At 41.8% G+C, this 19,534-nt stretch overlaps 1 protein-coding gene across 3 annotated transcripts in view; it reads right to left on the bottom strand.

Annotated features, from left to right (window-relative positions):
• LOC117041128 (protoheme IX farnesyltransferase, mitochondrial) overlaps positions 1-18,644 on the bottom strand; it is a 98,635-nt gene extending 79,991 nt beyond the window's left edge. For 2 of the 3 annotated variants that reach the window (XM_033139527.1, XM_033139526.1), the window contains exons 1-4: positions 18,517-18,644; positions 15,244-15,367; positions 14,307-14,631; positions 8,967-9,091 (exon numbers count right to left, since the gene is read on the bottom strand). In XM_033139527.1, the coding sequence (XP_032995418.1) occupies positions 8,967-9,091; positions 14,307-14,631; positions 15,244-15,336 (543 nt within the window). In that variant the 5' untranslated portion in view covers positions 15,337-15,367; positions 18,517-18,644. The remainder of the gene's footprint in view (positions 1-8,966; positions 9,092-14,306; positions 14,632-15,243; positions 15,368-18,516) is intronic. The other variant, XM_033139525.1, reaches the window with a different exon arrangement.
• Positions 18,645-19,534: the final 890 nt, after the last annotated feature.

Raw genomic sequence — 19,534 nt, 5'->3', positions numbered from 1 at the left:
GTTCACAAACTACCTTGTGCTGCTTTTCTCATCACTTTACAAGAATCATGAGCTTATGAGAGAGAAATAAACATGAGGCAGCAGCTTACAAATTGCAGCAACAGCAAAGTCAAAGAGTGTCAGTGATGACTGAAGTTGCTGGAGCTAAGATCTATGACCCACGCTCACATACATTGCAAGACAACACTCTGTGGTGGCACCTCATTTGTGGAACTCTCCCCCAAAGGAGATACCGTTGTCTTCCTCTTCAAAGACCTTATGGCATTACTTGAAGATGCATCTTTCCCTACCAGGTATTTGGGTGTGGAGATTAGTAATCTCTATTTTTATGCCTGCTGTTGAACTGCTATATGGTTGTATATATATGCTGTTGGTTTTTAACCATTTTATTGTGTGTGGTGTAGGTTAGAATTTTGTTGGGGTTTGTATGCTCTATGCTGTCCTGGGACTCTATGGAATGAAAGACAGGCTAAAAGTGCAATAAGCAAACTCATGTAAGTGAGTAGAAAGTACAGTCAAAAGGTTCACTCATGTGAACCTGCTCTGCTCAAACACCTTAGAATAAAGTTTACGATCAAATCTGATGCTGTCTAATTAGCATATTGCAATTATTATACCAAAACTGTTTTGTCTACGTATTGATCTTGATTATTTGTGAATCCAGACCCTCATGAATAAAGTTACCATATTTTTCTGTGTATAACATGCCCCTGTGTATAAGATGCCCCCAATTTTTGGGGACTCCAAATTAACAAAATGGGGGGAGATTGCCCAGAGTTGCTGAGCTTTTTGGGGGGAGGATAGTCCATAGTTGTTGAGCTTTTTTTGGGGGGTGGCCCAGAGTTGTTGAGCTTTTCTTTTTTTAGGGGGGATTGCTGAAAATCGCTCACCCAACAGAGCTACACTATCACTCTCGCGCACCACAAAAGCCACCTATCATGTCCCATCACTGGCAGAAGCCGCCAATCGCATGCCCAATTGCCGCAGCGACAGCCAATCAACACCAGCCCTTGCCACAGCCACCAATAGCTCGCCCAATTGCCGCTGGCAATTTCTTGCTCATGGCAGCAACCTATCCCACGTCACCCCTATGCGCTATCCATGTATAAGATGACCCCCAATTTTGAACATAAATTTTTAATAAAAACATCCTCGTCTTATACACGGAAAAGTACGGTAATTGAATAAACGGTACAGGAATAAGGGCAACATACAAAATGTGGCCTAAGGGGTAGGAAGCATAACATGACATTGGATTCCAGCACCTTATTAAAAATGTGCTCCAGAATCTATGCTGGTTGGAGTGAGATTTTAGCCAAGCCTGGAACTATGAATTTAGGAGAGAGCCATTATCCAAAGTGAAAGTTCTAGAAACAAACAGCCAATGAAACATCTACTGGCAGTATTATTAAATGAAAGAGTTCCCACCAGATTAGGAGGTGGGAAGGTAAATCAGAAATCAATCACTAGCAAAATAAAAAAATGATGTAGTCATGTAACATCTACATGAAACTGCTGAGTGGGATTATCCAGAATGTGTATGTAGCTTGGGGTTCTTTCTGGATCCTTTGCTGTCGCTTGAGGCTCTGGTGGCCTCAGTGCTGCAGAGTGCCTTCCATCAGCTTCTGCTGGTTGCCCTTTTGTACCCCATCTGGACAGGGGTAGCCTAACCTCTGTTGTCTATGCACTGCAAACCTCTAGGTTAGATTACTGCAACACATTATATGTAGGGCTGTCTCTGAAGACAGTTCTGGGCACAATTCAAAGTGCTGGTTTTGACCTGTAAAGCTTTATATGATTCAGGACCGCAATACCTCAAGGACACAGACCTGTGATCATCATCAGATGCCCTTCTTCGTGTGTCTCCTCAATGAGAGATCTAGGAAGGTGGCTCCCTGGTTTGTGGAATGCTCTCCCCAGGGAGGCTTGCCTGGTGCCTTCATTATATATATTTAGGTGCCAGTGAAAACATTTCTCTTCAACCAGCCATTTGGCTGATTAACATTCCATGGCTTTTAAAATATGCTTGTGGGAGGGGGATGATTGGTTTGTTTTTGTTTATTATGTATTTTGTCTCCTTATTTAGTACTTTTCTGTTATGTCCCATCTTCATGTGTCTCAGACAATCCTTAATTTAAAGGGGGGAATCGTCTATTAATTATCGGACAAAAGCAAAGGGCAAATAGTTCCCATATTAGCTGCCTATTGCAGACATTCTGATCTTCTTCTGATTGATGTTTATTATGAGGGGAGAATTTTGCTTTACATTGTTTCTTACAAAACCAAAATTTTGTTAGAAGTTATGTAATGCGAACACAAAATCACCTGTATATGCACATGTGCACGCACAATGGGCTTTCTAAGCTAATGCAGGAGGCTGCTCTCAGCTACAGTATTTTAAGAGGGTCTCTGCAGTGTGTTATCAGAGCTTGTTTTTTAAATTATATAGGAATGCATCTCTCTTTGTGCATATAGACACTATCAAGCAATGTTAAAACAGCAGTGTTGATATAAACAGCAGAAAGAGATGATGCAGTCCCACTTTATACCTCTGTTGCATACAATGCTTTGTTATGAAGCAAGTAAGTGGGGCTTTTGTCACCCTGACTCATACCAGAAATGTTTGCCAGTACACACTCAAAACTCTCAGCAGCCATGACATCTCCAAAGTATACCTGGGAGCCACAGGATTACAAGATGATTTTTGGGACCAAGAAGCAGCATGAATGTTGCTCCACATTGACACGCTTCATATTTATAAATAAAGCATAACTAAATGAAACAATTTGTGAAAAGGAAAATAACTTGTTACTTTCTCCAGTTTGTTTCTACAGCTATTTTTTCACCCTTGCCAGGACATTTAATTCAAAATATAATGCATGCACACAACACAAATGCTTGCAAAGATTTCCCTCCTCCCTTTGCAATCTCCTTATGCTACATATTCACCATTGGTTATGCTTATTATCCGAGACACTCTCCTAACAACGGCACCCGCTAATTTATAACATTCTTCCCAAGATCCTTTATCAAGTTTCAGCCACAGGTCAAATAATTTATGCTTTAGAAAGATGATCTCTGCATTTAAAATTTATTGTACTTGTGGAGGTTGGGTCTCTAAGTGCTCATCATTTTCGCAACTCATGAAATAATACCATCACTGGTCAAACCATTCGTCTTCAGTATTGAGGATTTCTTGATGCTCACCGATTTAGCGGAGTTGCAATTATGAATCATCGGGCTAGCCATAACTTATGATCCTCACAGTAACCACTAATGAAGGTTGCCAAGCAGTTAAAATATCAAAGCAGCATATATCAGAACATTTTTGAGCACGGAGATAGACTTCCAGTGTTGCACTTCTCCTATATTTATTATATACTGTAAATTACATCATTGGCTGCCTCCTACACTGACAGCCTTGCACTCCAGAGCTTAAACACCAGGTTTTAATAACCACCACTTGGCAATCTTTTGATCATCAGAGGAAGATGAAAGGAAGTGCTGCCTGCTGCAGGCTGTCTGCTCAGTCAAAACAAAAGGAAACTTCAGAGAAAGACAGACAGAGATGCATCAGGTGTTAATCTCAAATGAACTATACAGAAGTCAAGCGCATTGGCTCTCCATTCTCTATTAATTTCAAAAAATTCCAGGCAGCTACAAGTTGTCTCACCATGCCATACACAGGAGAAAAAGCACTTCCTCCGTGTGTGTGTGTGTGTGTGTGTGTGTGACAGCACATTGTTCAGAATCTCACAAAAGAGTTTCTCTGAACTAAATGAATCCAGTATTCAGATGTTTGTGGTTGTTCAAACCTTGTCTTAAAGCCTTTTCCCCGCTTCCAAAGGAAGTAAAGGCAGTGAAGAACATGCTCCTTCCACATTCTGTTGAAGACAGAAGGCAGTGAGCTGACCTGCTCCCTCCTAATTAATACAATGTGGTTAGCTGTGTGGACTGTGCATTCCAACACTCCAGCCGGTATGGACTGATAAAGCTTGTGACCAACAGGAAGCCCCATCAGTTTTCACTGGTTTCTTGCTTTGCTGGAACCCCTCCTGCAGGAAACCAAAACCACACCATGCGGCCACTTAACTCAGATCTCTTTCTCTCTGGTCTGGCAGGTGGCCAGAGGCAAAACCAAGAACAAGCACCACTAACTGAACAGCCTCCCTTTGTCTTTCTAAGCTTCAACTAGGTGAAGTTCAGGAAGACTCAACATGTCAAAATATTAAAATCCTGGTATTCATTCCTAACCTGGTCATCTGCAGTTGAGAATAAACAGAACAGATCCATTTCACGATTAATGGACTTCAATCCAATGACTTTGTCAGGGTACACCACGGTGTTGCTCATGAGTAATGACAGAGTCCTTACACTAAAGATTACTTTATTGTGCATAACTATTTACAGTGCAGAGCTAACTAAAAACATGACCGCTCCGTCACTTGCAGAATCCGGAAGTGCCCCTCTCCTGTTTCCCGCCCAGCAACAAAGTCTCGGCACGCTGAAATGCCGTCTTCTGTGTCCCCTGACCTCCTGATGCTGTGCTGGCGCCGGAAGCTGCAGCTCCCCCTCTGATCGCCTCTGGCTGGCCTTGCTGTGTCTCTGCCCAGCATCCCTGACCCTCGACTCCTTCTCCTCTTCCGCGGGAGAGAGCTCAGGCAATGGGCTTTGAGAAGAGTCAGATGACAGCAGTGGCTGGGGCTCCCTGTACCTGAGCAAGACCTCCTCTCGAGTAGGTTCCCTACCCTGATCCTCCCCACTAGCAGGATCACTTTCCCCGCTCTCCCCATGAGGAGTACTCCCGCCCTGGCTCTCCTCACGAGTAGGACCTCCCCTCGGGCTCTCCTTGCAAGGAGAAGGCAAATCCCTGACAGACTTCAATGGGCCTGTTCCAAGTCTGCAATTGGATCTTGCCTAGTGTAAACATTGGAAACATCTTACATTACATTTTCACATTTATCCAGGCATAAGAATCAATGTCCTTCAACCGAAGCTAACCTAACAGACAGCAAGAAACAAAATTAATCTATGGAATGAAACAAATGTCAAGAGCTCAACACCACAGTAGCCAAGAACACCACCACCACCCTTTCTTGTGGGAAAGAGATGCATGGAGCTTACCAGTTTGGTCAAGGAAGTGCTCCAGAGCAGGGAATTGGAACAAGTGTCACTTTGGCCCTGCATGGTGTCTCAGCAAACCTTCCAAAGTTGGAACTAAGAAGGGAATGGCTGTGCAACCTCCAGGATGAACCCTGCCTACCTCTGCAGCATCACGATTAGAGTATAACTGGGGCTCATCATGCTCACTAGAGGGAAATGGCACAGTTGTCATTGTGATCAAAATGTGGAAGCCTACATCTAGGGTTACATCTAAATCAAAACCAGCACTCTAACTGTGATAAATGAAATGGAATCTGAGGTATTGTTTCAAAACTGGCAAATATCCATTTCTGCCTAATAAATGTGTTGCTGTGTTTTGCACTAATTGTAGTTTCCAAATGGTCCTCAATGGGGCTTTTGTTCTAGAAAAAGAGGTTCCAGAACCCTTTTTTTTAGGGGGAGCACCCACCCGAGTTGTTGAGCTGTCTTTAGGGGAGCACCCGCTTGACCCGAAGCCGCAGGGAAATTTTTAAAACTTTTGCCACCAACCTACACCGCCATCGCACCACTGAAATCGTCCTGTCGCGAAGCCCTGAGCACCGTGCAGGGGGAAGGGACCACAACACTACAGAGTTACCAGAACGCAACTAAGAGGTGCTAGAACTCAGTTCCAGTGAGTTCCAGCTGAAAAAAAGCCCTGGTCTTCAAAGGGAAGCCCAGGTACAATGCATTTTAGTGCTCCCAGTGTATGGAGTGTATGGAGAGCTAGGCTAGGCACAACCACCTATCTTCTGGCTTTTCTTTATTAATTTTAAGGAATGTTTATAAGAACAAAAATTTTACATCAAATGCCAGAATTACAGCTATTGCAGATGTGCAATACAATTATCCGAGGCAAACATTCCCCTTCCTGCCCCCCACAAATCAGAAAGGGGTTAGTATATCATCACTTTTGATTTGTTCTCTTTCCCTGTGTGTTGTTTTCTTTAATTTCCACTGTAAATTTTAGAAGTTCAATACAAGATATGGAATTCCATCTGCTTCTTTTTCAAGGTACTATCACTCAAACCTAACCATAGCAGTTTATCTTTCAGCTACTAAATTCAAACCATTTTAAACATCCTGCTTTCATCTTTACAATCTTCTCCCACTTTGAACCATTCCACAGTCTCAGAAGAATGCACTTGACTTCTAAGAGGAACATGCAATCTTTCAATATTTCAATGTTGTACGGTTTGTTGTAAACAACACTACACGTTTTATCTGCATGGCAGTGCCATAAATCAATCTCTGAACTCCAAAAAAAATATTCTTTCCACATAAAGATCTGACACTACAAAAGCTTGATTTTCAGTTTTCATAAGGAGATCAGAAAACAGGTTTACAACCCTAAAATGGGTATTGAACTAAACTAAAAGCAGGTTAAGAAAAGCGACTGAGACTAAGAAAAACATAATTTGCCTCCAGGATCACATCACAGGGTGGGATTTCCATTTTATTTTCCTACTTGTTTAATAAAACAGAAATATGCAATTAATCATTGGGATTTCTTTTCTATTCTACCCCCCCCCCCGGACTTGAGGGTGGTGCATTATATTACACATATACACATCGTGTAGCTCAACAAGCCTTTTGTTCAAGACTTTGGTGGAGCTCAGCTTGTTAGAGCATGGTACCGATAATGCCAAGGTTGCAGGTTCGATCCCTGTATGGGACAACTGCATATTCCTGCATGGCAGGTGGTTGGACTAGATGATGCTCAGTGTCTCTTCCAACTCTACAATTCTATGACTTTGTATTTGTCACTTGTTCAGTGATATTGCCTCCACCTGCCTTGTGACAAGAAGGCCCTCCTGCACTATACTACATCACCATACTTGCAAATTCTGATATTATGCCATGCGTAGTTTGGCTCTACTGTGATGCTGGTATCACACGAAAGCAATCTGTTGTTCAGCCTCAGTAACAACCAGTAACCTACTCCACAGGTATATTTTGAGGGAAAGCACAAAAACTTTAAAGGCTCACATACACTAAGTAAAATACAGTAGAAGCATTGCCACCCAACTCCACCCCACTCACTATTCCCCCCTCCACCTCTTTCCCTCTTTCCTTCCTAATGTAACACTAAAGTGTCACAACAAATGAAACTGATCTGTAGAAAACGCAACTGGAAAAAAGAGACATTGCACATACTTTTGTAAACTAAGAAATATTTTTTTAAAAAAACTATAGTGGAACCTCATGTCACGTACCATTCTCCTTGTGAACGCTTCGGGTTACGAGCTCTGCTAACCCAGAAGTAGATGCTCCCGGTTGCAAACTTTGCCCCGGGATGCGAGCGTAAGTCATGTGCCGGAAGCATGGCAGCAGCGGGAGGCGCCATTAGCAAAAGTGTGCCTTGATTATGAACAGTTTCGGCTTAAGAATGGACCTCTGGAACGAATTAAGTTCATAACCGGAGGTACCACTGTAAAGGCTCTGTGAACTCTGCCCTATACACATGATTAGTAGTATTACTACTACTAAAAGCCAGTTCTATTTCTCTGTAACATCTGAATCAGGAGAGGCCATGCAAGCCCTGGACCAGTGCCTGGATTCAGTGGTTGAATGTCAGCCAATGAACCAACCTCTAAAGATGGACTTGCTGTGGGCAGGGAGCTCCCGAGTCCAAAAAATTAGTCCACTCCTTGCTTTGGATGGGGTCATGCTCTCACTGAAAGAGAAGGCTCATAATCTGGGAGCACTTCTGGATCTATATCTGTCACTAGAGGCCTTGGTGGCTAGGGGTGCATTTTACCAGCTTAGGTTGGTAAGACAGCTCCAGCCATTTGTGTATAGGGATAGCCGGACCACTGTTGGCTATGCGCTCATAACTCCAGATGGGATTACTCTAATGTGCTTATGTAGGGCTGCTCTTGGAGCTGCAACTAGTGCAAAAGGTGGCAGATGATCACTCAGTAGGGTAGAATCTCACAATCATATTATGCCACTGCTGAAAGAATTGCACTGGCTGCCAATTAGCTACCAGGCTAGGTTCAAGGTGCTGAACTGGAACGCCCTGTGGAACGCCCTCCCATCAGGAGTTAGAGAGATAAACAACTACCTGTCATTTAGAAAATACCTGAAGGCAGCCCTGTTTAGGGAAGTTTTTAATTTGTGACTCTGTATTGTATTTTGGTATTTGTTGGAGGCCGCCCAGAGTGGCTGGGGAGACCCGGCCAGATGGGTGGGGTATAAATAATAAATTATTATTATTATTATTATTATTATTATTATTATTATTATTATTATTATTATTATTATAAAAAGCCTTATGCAGTATAAGAACAGGGTACCAAAAAGATAATCTCATCCACAGCATACCCAGCTGATCACTTTATTTTGCAGGAGGGCATCCAGCGGATACAAACCTATCCAAAGGTCTGTTCCACACTATGTCAGAATTGCACCTTTAGCATGGCAGCACCTACCCTTTGAAATTCCCTCCCATTATATGGCAGAAGAAGCACCTTATTCATATAACAATAAACCATAGTTTCAAGAATGTACACTTGAATTTTCCTCTGTTCCCCCCAACCCAGCACTGTGTCTATTTTGTTTATTTTTACTACTGCTGCCAAAATAGGTGGAGTCTTTGGGAGCCAGAAAAACTGCTTGCACCCCTACTGCCGCTTTTATACCATCAAAAGTAGCAATACTTTGACAAGGCTTTAATACTGTCTTAACTTGTATTCCCAAATAAACATGTTGTGCTTGATGTTCATATTTTGATCTATCATCACACAAGAATTGCAAAAATGAGTAACTTTGTGTATTCATGGCACTGAGCTCTGAAGACAAGGTAATGATGAAGCACCAACCTGGTTGATGGAATTAGCAGCGCAGGACGATAGGCCTGTTCCAAGGGAGGCAAGCAGGAAACAAGTTAGGTCAAACGGTACAGGTGCCATTGCAAATCCAGCTGAGGCAGTACTTACAACCAGGGCTGTAATGCAAACACACACTTTAGTACCAACATGTTAATAAAATATATCACTTACAGTTTTGCAGCTGGAACCACTACATATCGATTACAATATTCTAAATACAACTTCATTACAGACAACTTTGAGTTTTTCCAGCTCTGAGTCATCCTTACTCTTTTTGATAATACTGCCATGATAACAGTGTCCTCTCCCCACCCCCCACCCCCGCCTCATGATTAAAACAGGGGAAATAGAAGAAGCTGCTCCTGCTCTCAGGAATATGAGGGTGTGTTCCTATGTTGGCACATGGTAGTATGCTCTCTGCATGTGGCCTTTAGCAACACGCCTAGGGTGAGTATCAATTTCCACCAAGCAACTAGGCATATTCCCATAACCAGGAAGCTAAAGTCACATGTGCAACCACTATCACACTACTCAGCTCTCTCTTCCACCCTTCTAGCCTTATGACAGTTAAAAAACAGTATAATGAAAAAATTAAGGCTGAAATTAAATAAAGGAAAGGTGGAGGTAGAGAGGTAAGTCAATGGTGGTGCCAGAAAAAAAATCACAAATGACATATTTTGCTGCCTTCCTATTTGAGTTTTGTCAGAAACACTGGGTTTCCATTAGTAAAGGTAAATGCCTTCCTTTAAATTCTGACAAGAAGTTTTAATTAAATTTATCAGAGCGAATACTCAAAATCTATTTATTTTAACAAAACACCAGTTCATTTATAGAAGGAGGGGGGAGGAGCTGTCTGTATGGCATTATCATTACAATGACCCTCAAAGAAGTTCTAACATACTGTAGCCAGTGTTCTAATTAAAGTCTCCATTGATTTCTCCAGATTAATTTCAGGCAGTCATTTCATTGCGCCTTATCAGGATCTCATTAAAAGCAGCTGCACTACATTCTCATTTATCCAACTGGAATAGATATTTCTGTAAGCTTGCCCAGTATCCCACACTCATAAAACAAAGTTTATGCTGTCATGTGCATCATCAGGGCCTTGGCTAATGCAAGTTTTAAGTGCATGCCTCAAATTCAAACCTAGAGACCTTCATCTATGCCTTTCTAACTTTTAGAGCTCCCTACTATAAAGTAGGGTGGGTGGGGAGGTAAAACTCTGGGTGATTTGAAGTAGATCAGCAAAAATTTCAAACATCTAACATTGTTGTTCGATGGGAACAAAATGACTCTTCCCACCAAACCCTACATTTTACTGCTCAAATGAAAATTGGAATTGGGGCAGAAGTTAATTTTGTATGATGAACTGTGATCTCAGTTCAGTTATTGTATTCGAAACAAAATCGACTGGTTCAGAATTCTTTAATTCTTTCTCAGTCCTCTCTTAAGTGCATTAGTTTCATTGCTGAGCCCAGGTAGAGGTCCTGGTTTTGGCCCATGATGTCTTAAACAGCTTGAGAACTTGGTACCTAATGGAATGCATCCTTCCATATGTACCTATCCATACCCTAAGGATGGGGTGGGGCAGCTAGAGACATGGCTGGATTGCCTGTGCAATCAGGTTCCTCTTGAGGAAGTTGATCCATGCAGCAAGAAGGACTCAAGTCACCACCCATCAGCTAATGGGTGGCAACTTCAGGAGTGCTTGGGGAACTTGGTCACACAGCCAATACCTGCAAAAAAACAGCTACGTCTAGATGTAAAAGTGGTTACACCTTTCCCATTGACTCCAAACTTTAAAGGAACAGAGTCTGCAGATTGCACATTGACAGCTAAAGTTAAATGTGAAAAAAATTCAACATACTCGCATTCTACTACTTTGTCATATACACTAAAAAAATATATCCATATATGCCCATCTCACGGTTGCTTATGACTTTCTAATAACTGCAATAAAATAAAAACCCAAACTCTTAGAACATTTAAAATATATAAAATTAAATTTTAATCCCAGCCTTTTTCATTTGAGCTTTTGAAATGAAATCTCTACTCTTCATAACTTCAATGCTAAAACTAAGTTGGAGAAAAAGGTGTGTTTCTTATTTAATTTGTGGAGGAGGAATTTGATCATATGCTTCAGGTTTTAATATTTCCCCAAGGAAAGCTACCATTCTCCTAAAACGCTTGGCATGAATGTTTTTCTCCTTACATTCTCACACTTTGTTCACTGAAACACTAAATATAAGAGTAATGCTAGTGGTAGGAGACTCACCAATTTGTTTACTTAGTAAGCCTAGATTTGTTTGGAGTAGTTATGTATGTTTCATTAGAGGTTACAGCACGAACATTAAAAAGAGGCTAAGTACTTAAAGCATTCTTGCATTTAACAGTAATTTGAAACAAATGTTCGTAACACTTCTTGCAGAAACTAAGCAGCAGCCCTAAAAATAAAGCAGATTGTGATGCTATGTTATATCAGGGAACTTTTGGAGGAAGAGAGGCTGAAGTGCAAACTCTTTATTTTGCTTCCTCTGCATCAAGAAAAATAATTCTATATGAAACTACAATATAGTACCTATCAAGAATCTGTAAAATCCAAGGAATACCTTTGGTGGAATGTGCACCACTGCAATGTTTAGGAGTACTATATTGGTAGGAGAACAACAACTAAAATGAGAGCCGGCTAGAAAACCAAATGTTTTGTACCCAGTATTAGGGAACCAAATAAGATAATGTTTTTTTTTTTTTAAATTAAAACGTCTAGGAGATTTAAATGTTTAAGAACTAATTTCTGCTCTGAGTAACTCAATTAAATAAAGAAGCATTCTATCAATGAAGCAAAAGATAAGCTAATGCTTATTCTCTATTCAGACTTTACAGTACTTGGTATAAATAATCCAAATTCCTAAAAAGTGAACAAACAATATTCCCAAGCTTCAAAACAATTACTTCTTTTGAATGCTCACTTGTCCTTAGGCACCAGGGGAAAACCTTCCTCTTCAACCAGGCCTTTGGCTGTTAAAACAATATATGGCCTTTTAATGGTGTTGGGGTGGGGAGCATATTTATTTCTGTTTTTGTTATGTTTTGCATTTTGGTTTTGTGTGTTGCAAATTTCCCTGTGATTTTTGGATGAAGGGCGGTATTTAATTTTAATAAATCAATGCATTAAAATTGTAATAGCCTACTTGATCCATGTGAGGCACATTATTAGCATCTACGATAATCATCCACTACGTATATTTAGTTCTAAAATTCAACCCACGCAACCGCTGCAAATATGGGCTCTCATTTATGCTTATTTTGGGTTGTGCCAAGCTTCCCTGCCTGATTTGAGGTGATTACTTCTCTTCAGCCTCTTACATACACTTTAGCAAGGCCCTCCCAACCTTCCAAAGAGGTTTTGCAGGGGAAAACAAGTAAGAGAAAGATTGGCTGGGTGAACTGCCATCTACTTGAAGTACAGAAGTACTGTTTTTGGGGGACAGGGGGCTGGAGTGTGTGGGGGACTCCCTGGTTTTGAATGGGGTAACTGTGCCGCTGAAGGACCAGGTGCGCAGCCTGGGAGTCATTTTGGACTCACAGCTGTCTATGGAGGCACAGGTTAATTCTGTGTCCAGGGCGGCTGTCTACCAGCTCCATCTGGTATGCAGGCTGAGACCCCACCTGCCTGCAGACTGTCTCACCAGAGTGGTACATGCTCTAGTTATCTCCCGCTTGGACTACTGCAATGCGCTCTATGTGGGGCTACCTTTGAAGGTGACCCAGAAACTGCAATTAATCCAGAATGTGGCAGCTAGACTGGTGACTGGGAGTGGCCGCCGGGACCACATAACACCGGTCCTGAGAGATCTACATTGGCTCCCAGTACGTTTCCGAGCACAATTCAAAGTGTTGGTGCTGACCTTTAAAGCCCTAAACAGCCTCGGTCCTGTATGCCTGAAGGAACGTCTCCACCCCCATTGTTCAGCCCGGACACTGAGATCCAGCGCTGAGGGCCTTCTGGCGGTTCCCTCACTGCAAGAAGCAAAGCTACAGGGAACCAGGCAGAGGGCCTTCTCAGTAGTGGCGCCCGCCCTGTGGAACACCCTCCCATCAGAGGTCAAGGAGATAAACAACTACCTGACATTCAGAAAATACCTGAAGGCAGCCCTGTTTAGGGAAGTTTTTAATCTGTGATATTTTAATGTGTTTTAATATTTGTTGGAAGCCGCCCAGAGTGGCTGGGGAGACCCAGCCAGATGGGTGGGGTACAAATAATAAATTATTATTAAAATTATTATATATACTTGTGTGACCACTAGATACAGTGCTTTGATTTTGTATTAACAGATAGATTGCTTACACAATTACTTGGTCTGAGGCAGTCTCAGCTTAAGGTACTGAAACTTTAGGTTTGTTTAAATCAAGGTTAAACTGCACAAAGAAAGATATGACTTATGCTGGCAGCCCAAGGAATGGATACAGACCAAGTTCCCTTGTGCTTGCACAGCCAAAAGTTACAGTGACATCAGGTATAGTACCATGCTGTAGTACCATGTTTATGCTGGTGCACTGCTATATCCAGAGTTTATTTGTTTGTTAAAAAATGAGGTGGCAGTCCTCATACATGGATAAAAATGTCATGGGTGCCAGCATAATGAACCAGCAAGAAAGGTGTTTTAAATCAAGGCATTCTTAAAGAGCCAAAAAGAATTCCCCCCTTTCTCCCACTCCATTTTCAGAGCCATGATGGAATATAAAACTTTAAACAACTCTGCAGCCCATTACGGCACACCAGCAGCAGTATATAAATCCACTCATGCTAGAAAGCAGAGAGCATAGAACTCTCTCTCTCTGTCCACATCACTTTGTTTAAGGGAACACTGGAGAAAGGGGACTTAGCCATCTGCTGCTTGCACAAAGATGGAAGGGCATATTAAACTTGGGTTTTCTACTTTCTTCTCTAAACCCTTGAACACACTCTGCCTGACAATTCCAAGTACAAGCACATAAATAGAAATCTCTGCTCCACTCCAACTCAGGATGTAAAAAAGGCAGCTCAAACAGGTAATAAAGGAAGAACTCCTCACATCAGAGTACAACTGCTGTACAGTACATGTCTCCATCACCCTCAATTGAGTCACCCTCAATTGCACCCACATTTCAAAGCTTGGCTACATGGCACATCCCAAACATGCATATTTTAGAGTAACACCATTGAACTTCGCAGCCCTTACTTCTACAACAAGAATAGGAGAAGTATGTTTATTTATATATATATATAATGTAGTAAAACGAGAAATCCATGTACTAAAACCTATACCTCTGAAAGAATAACAATATTACCTGTAAGTTTGATTTTGGACAAACGAGCTAAAATGCCTGGTAAATCATCCAGCTCTAGTTTCATCTCTTTCCATTGTTTTTCTTCCTTGGATGCAGGTCCTACTACAGTTCCTGTGCCTCCGGCGATTACTGTGGACTTCAGTGCTTCAGATTCATTAATAACTGGTTTCTCAGATAAAGGTGACAGAAGAGGTGAAACCGATCTGACCTCATGGATAACCGTTTTTTCCTGACCTGAATGCTGGCCTTCAAGGAAAGGAGGTGCAGTTGATTCTGACTTCAACTTTGCTCGCTGGCTGAGGGCTTTGCTATGCTGTGTTACATACTGAAAAAACAATATAAATTTGTAAAATAAAATAAACTACTTTTTTATAGATTCTGTGGGTCTATGAAGCTATGTAAGGATCTACAAATTTAATTCAGATTCTTAAAAGTTTTAGATGGTGCAGTTTCTACCACATTGCTTGGATACATAGGTCACATTATTCCAAATACACAGAAAGACGAAAACCTCTCTTGAGCTATTGTGGCCTTGTTGTTGTTTAGTTGTTTAGTCACGTCTGACTCTTCATGACCCCATGGACCAAAGCACGCCAGGCACTCCTGTCTTCCACTGCCTCCCGCAGTTTGGTCAGACTCATGTTGGTAGCTTTGAAAGCAAACTCAAACAGACCCAATGAAATCAGGGAATTTAAGTGCACTGATTTTAATTGGTCTATTCTGTGTATGATTAACACTGGAAACTTACAGAAAAAAGTTTCACCTCACATCACTGCTATAATCACATCATTTGTTTGATTATTTTCCCTTCAAAAAGTTTCATGGAATGGTCTTTGTTTTCCCTTTGTAAGTAATGAATACTATTATGCGAGAAATCTATACAATGAATGCATAGTCTAGATTTTTTGTAGCACTACACAGTATTACACTGACTTACCATTCGCTTGATGAAATTTAACTGTTGAAATGTAACTCCTCTTTCTTTGGTGACTCTAAAGAAACAAGCAAACTTGCATGGCATTTGCTGCATGGCTTTTGTCTTGAAGGTGCTGGAAAAAGTCCTACAAGCAAATGGGGGAAAGTCTGAATTTACTTACAAATAGAGATTAGAATGAAAACTAGTACAGATTCTCAGTTTCATCAGCAAGAAAAGATGCTAATGAAAACCAAGCATAAAACAGCATAATGCTTGCAAAATCCAAGGGGAAGTCATTCAGTGTTTCCTTTCAAACAACCGATCTAGCTAATCTTTTCCACTCCTGCTACTGCCATTGGCTATAAAACTGTTTATAACTAGACAAGCATCAACAAAATGGAATATTTACTTAAAAGTAGGTATTGCCCATTAAAATAGCACCAGAGTTGAACATTCACATCAGGAGAACATTTCTGGTTTTTGCACCAGCTGCAATGTGCGTGTTTATTACAGATCTTAAAAACTACAACTATGATATAAGACAACCATAAAACTTCATTTTTAATTGTCACAGTAAAAAGTCTCATGACAATAAAGGCAAACACTAAAGCAATGTTTATGAGCCTGGTGTACGTGCTTCAGTTCGTCAAGTCGACACATCACAATTCCATTGAATGCTCACTAAAAAGTAGCTTCTGTGTCTGGAAAAAACAATTTCATTTATTTAACATCCTTTTTTTGTATGCTTGCACAAGTTACTCAGATAAAGTATGCCTATTAACACACATTATTTTAAATAGAAAAAGTGCATATTCTCTCAAAGGAACACAAATCTTGAGTTGAAAAGAAAGTAACATAAATCCATGGTTGGGGCGGGGGGGGGGGACTTTTAGCCACATACACATTTAAAGGAGAGAACAAGGAGAATGTTGAGAAAACTTAAATACTTCTACATAATAAAACATTTTCTCTGTGTCCATCACAAAAACCCTAATTTTAGGTTGTTATCTGCTGAACCTGTTTCCATGTTTATGCTGTTGTTTAAACTTTTATTGTAGGGGATGGTTTTGTTTTTAATTGTTGCAAGTCATGTTAAGCAACTGAAATACTGTATTGAAAGAGCAAGGGATACATTGTCTAAATAATACATAAAAGAATCAACGTATTTTAAAAAACATGCGAGGCCAAAGGGGAAAAGTCACTAAGGAAGGTGTGCAGCATCCTAGCCAAATTGCTCTTTTCTTGACATTTTTAACCAGTGCATCAGGGAATTCACTTAGAGAACAGAAGTTCATTTCTCCCCATCACAACATTAACTACAGCCCTGAAAAAGAGACACTAGTAAGTCTAAGTGCCTGAAACTTTATTTCTTGCCATGTTTCTGTGTAGAACTCTGCCAACATTTTCATTTACCTCCATGTAACACCCCTTCTTAAGGAAAATAGGAAACAGCCTTATACCAGGATCAAACCATATGAGAGCTGTTAGAAGACCCCTCTTCCTCTCAAACAACTACAATTCCCGTGGTTTAACCAACTATACCAGGCACTGAATTTAGGGCATTCTGTAATGCAAATGATGTTCTCTACCACTGAACAACATCCACTGCCAATGTCTTATCTACTCTCAGATCCAAACAAATCTTTCTTTTAAATCCTCCATGACCTTACCTTGTTAATCTTGCATTTTCATCTCTGAAACTGACCTTTACATCTGTTGTTCCATCACCACAAACCATCCAAAGGATCTCAGCTCCCTCAAAACGATCCACCCATTGTGTCTTCTTGCCCCTTGTAACCTAAACTGTCTTCCAGAACTTTAAGGGATGGTGTGACTCTCCATTCTGCCAACACCCTCAAAAATCCTTCTTGAGGCTTTAGACACAGCCCTTTAGTCTTCACCTCCCACTAAACATAAGCCTTAAAACATACAACTGAAATGAATGCACCTTCTTTCCCTATGTATCCTTGCCACTATCTTTTATTTTTGTTCAACTAAGATAGTAGAGGAAAATAATGGAAGAAGAGTGGGAAAGCAGAGAAAGATTTTTCTCACCCTGCTTATAACAACAAAAACCCCAGCAAGTTATGCTTTTTATCAAGTTGCACTTTTTATTGAAGGTAACCCTGTATTGGGAAGTTTTTAATGTTTAACGTTTCATTATGTTTTTATATGTGTTGGAAGCCACCCAGAGTGGATGGGGCAACTCAGCCAGATGGGTGCGGTATAAATATTATATTATATTATATTATTATTATGAAACACAGCAGAAGAGAACAGGGGGACAGCTTTTTCCCCATTTTAGCTATTTATTTATTTATTTAGCATTACCTGTGTACATTTACACAGAAGAGTTACTACAGGCTTGTAATTTAAAACTGACACAATGAAACAGAAGCTGTAGCCAACAACACTGAGTTCAGCTCAGTAGTCAAGCATACATGCCTTGGGTCCCGTAAAGGAAACCCCTTCCACTTAGGAAAAACAATAATATCTATGCGGCCGGATTTAGGTTTGATAAGGCCCTAAGCTACTGAAGGTAATGGGGCCCTTTATATTTCCAACTGTCCTTTGTCAACAACAAATTGTCACTGTTTTTTGTGTTGAATATATGCTATATGGCAATTTATGGACCTAATAGGTATCTAAAGCCATTTGCACATACAGAACGTAGGCACCCTATATATAGAAATGAGCAAACCAGTGATATTTTAGGGAGCAGGCTAGCAGACAGGGCCCATTACTTAAATCATAGGAACCTACACAACACAAAACACTGTTGCTGTATGTAGGTTTTATTTCATTTGTTTTTTATCTTATATTTTGTAAATGTACATCTAGGGTTTTTTTCTTTAAATTTGGGGGGTGGGCAAGAGAGTGGGGCAATAAGCTATAGCTTGTTTAGCTTATACATAAATCCGGCACTAAGAAGGCCACAGATTCAGATGCCCAGGTAGGGATAAGGAAAGACCTTGCCTGAAATCCTGGACAGCCACTGACAGGCACAGGCACATAAAATTGAGTAAGCGGTGCCACGGTCTGACACGGGGCAAGGCAGGTTCCTATGACCTAGAGTCGCCCTTCCGAGCACACGGGAGCAGAAGCAGCAGTGCAAAGAGGAGAGGCGACAGGCAGAGAAGCCAGGAGGCGAGAGTCAGTCCTTCTCTGGCACCTTCTGAAAAGGCTGCGGCGTTGCCCTTTCTGATTTTGGCACCTCAGAGTCCCTGTCCTCCCCTCCCTTCTCCCGCCCCGAAAGAGGGGGTTCCCCCCCCCCAAAAAAAACTCCTTTGGTACCTGCGGGAGCCCGAGGCGGTGCGCGACGTAGGAAGGGCAGAAAGCCCCGCCCTGCCCTTCGTTCCCCTCAGCACAGTTTCGTGGGCGCCGCCATTTTGCCCGGCATGATTGCCACCCCGCCGCCCTCCGGATTCCGCTTCGCTTCCGCGGAGCTAAGGCGGGACTTCCGGGAGGTGGGCGAGTTCGGCGCGGCGTCTGGAGAAAGTCGCGTTTTAAGCCTAGGGGGCGCGTGGCGGCGGTAAAGAAGGGGCGGAGGTCGCGCGCTGCACCTGGCAGGTGCTTTGCTGGAAGCGCAGCCGCTGCGGTGGTGCAGAGCGAGTCCCTCTTCGTGTCCGGTTTCTCCAAACATGCTTCAGCTTTGGGGGTGGGGGGGAGCAGTGGCTCCTGGCCAGCGGGAGAAAGCGAAGCTGCGCCTGTTGAACTTCTGCCCCTGATGTTAAGGACATCGTGGGAGAAAAGGACCGACCATGCTGCTGTGTTTTGCGTTGACGGTCTTGTCAGCAACGTGTATAAATAATATAGGATGGCTGCGCACATTATTTTCTATCCTGCAAAGTACCTAAAATCAAGAGATAGGGTGCTTCCAGGCAGATGTTTGATGGTAGGTTTGGTGCTGCTCAACCAGCAGTTCCACAGAAAAAAACTGACGTGTTTAAATGTCCTGGGTCAATTCTGTTTCACAGAAACAGATAGTTGTTATTGATGGTTATTGATTCATTTGTTTACATACCACTTACATGCCAGAATGAGCTAGCTTGAGCCAAGCTCTAGACAGGAATGGATTTCAGGCTGGGAGTTAGGTACCACAACCAGTGAGCATGCGAATAGAGGCATCCATGCAAGTCAAAGGTAGGAAAATCCCACCCTCTTTACTCTCTGGATCACAAAAGCCGATATTTCGCCTCCTGATGACAAAAACCAGGAAGGGCAGTTACTGGAATGTTGTACGTATCAGCTTGGTCAATCCATCTAAGTGTGCATTTAAAGTGGCCTACAATTCTGCCCAGGCCAACACAGT

The sequence above is a fragment of the Lacerta agilis genome, chromosome 2 (assembly GCF_009819535.1).
Source record: "Lacerta agilis isolate rLacAgi1 chromosome 2, rLacAgi1.pri, whole genome shotgun sequence".
Lineage (NCBI taxonomy): Eukaryota > Metazoa > Chordata > Lepidosauria > Squamata > Lacertidae > Lacerta > Lacerta agilis.
Note: the sequence above shows the minus strand (reverse complement) of the source record. Positions and strands in the feature narration are given on the sequence as shown.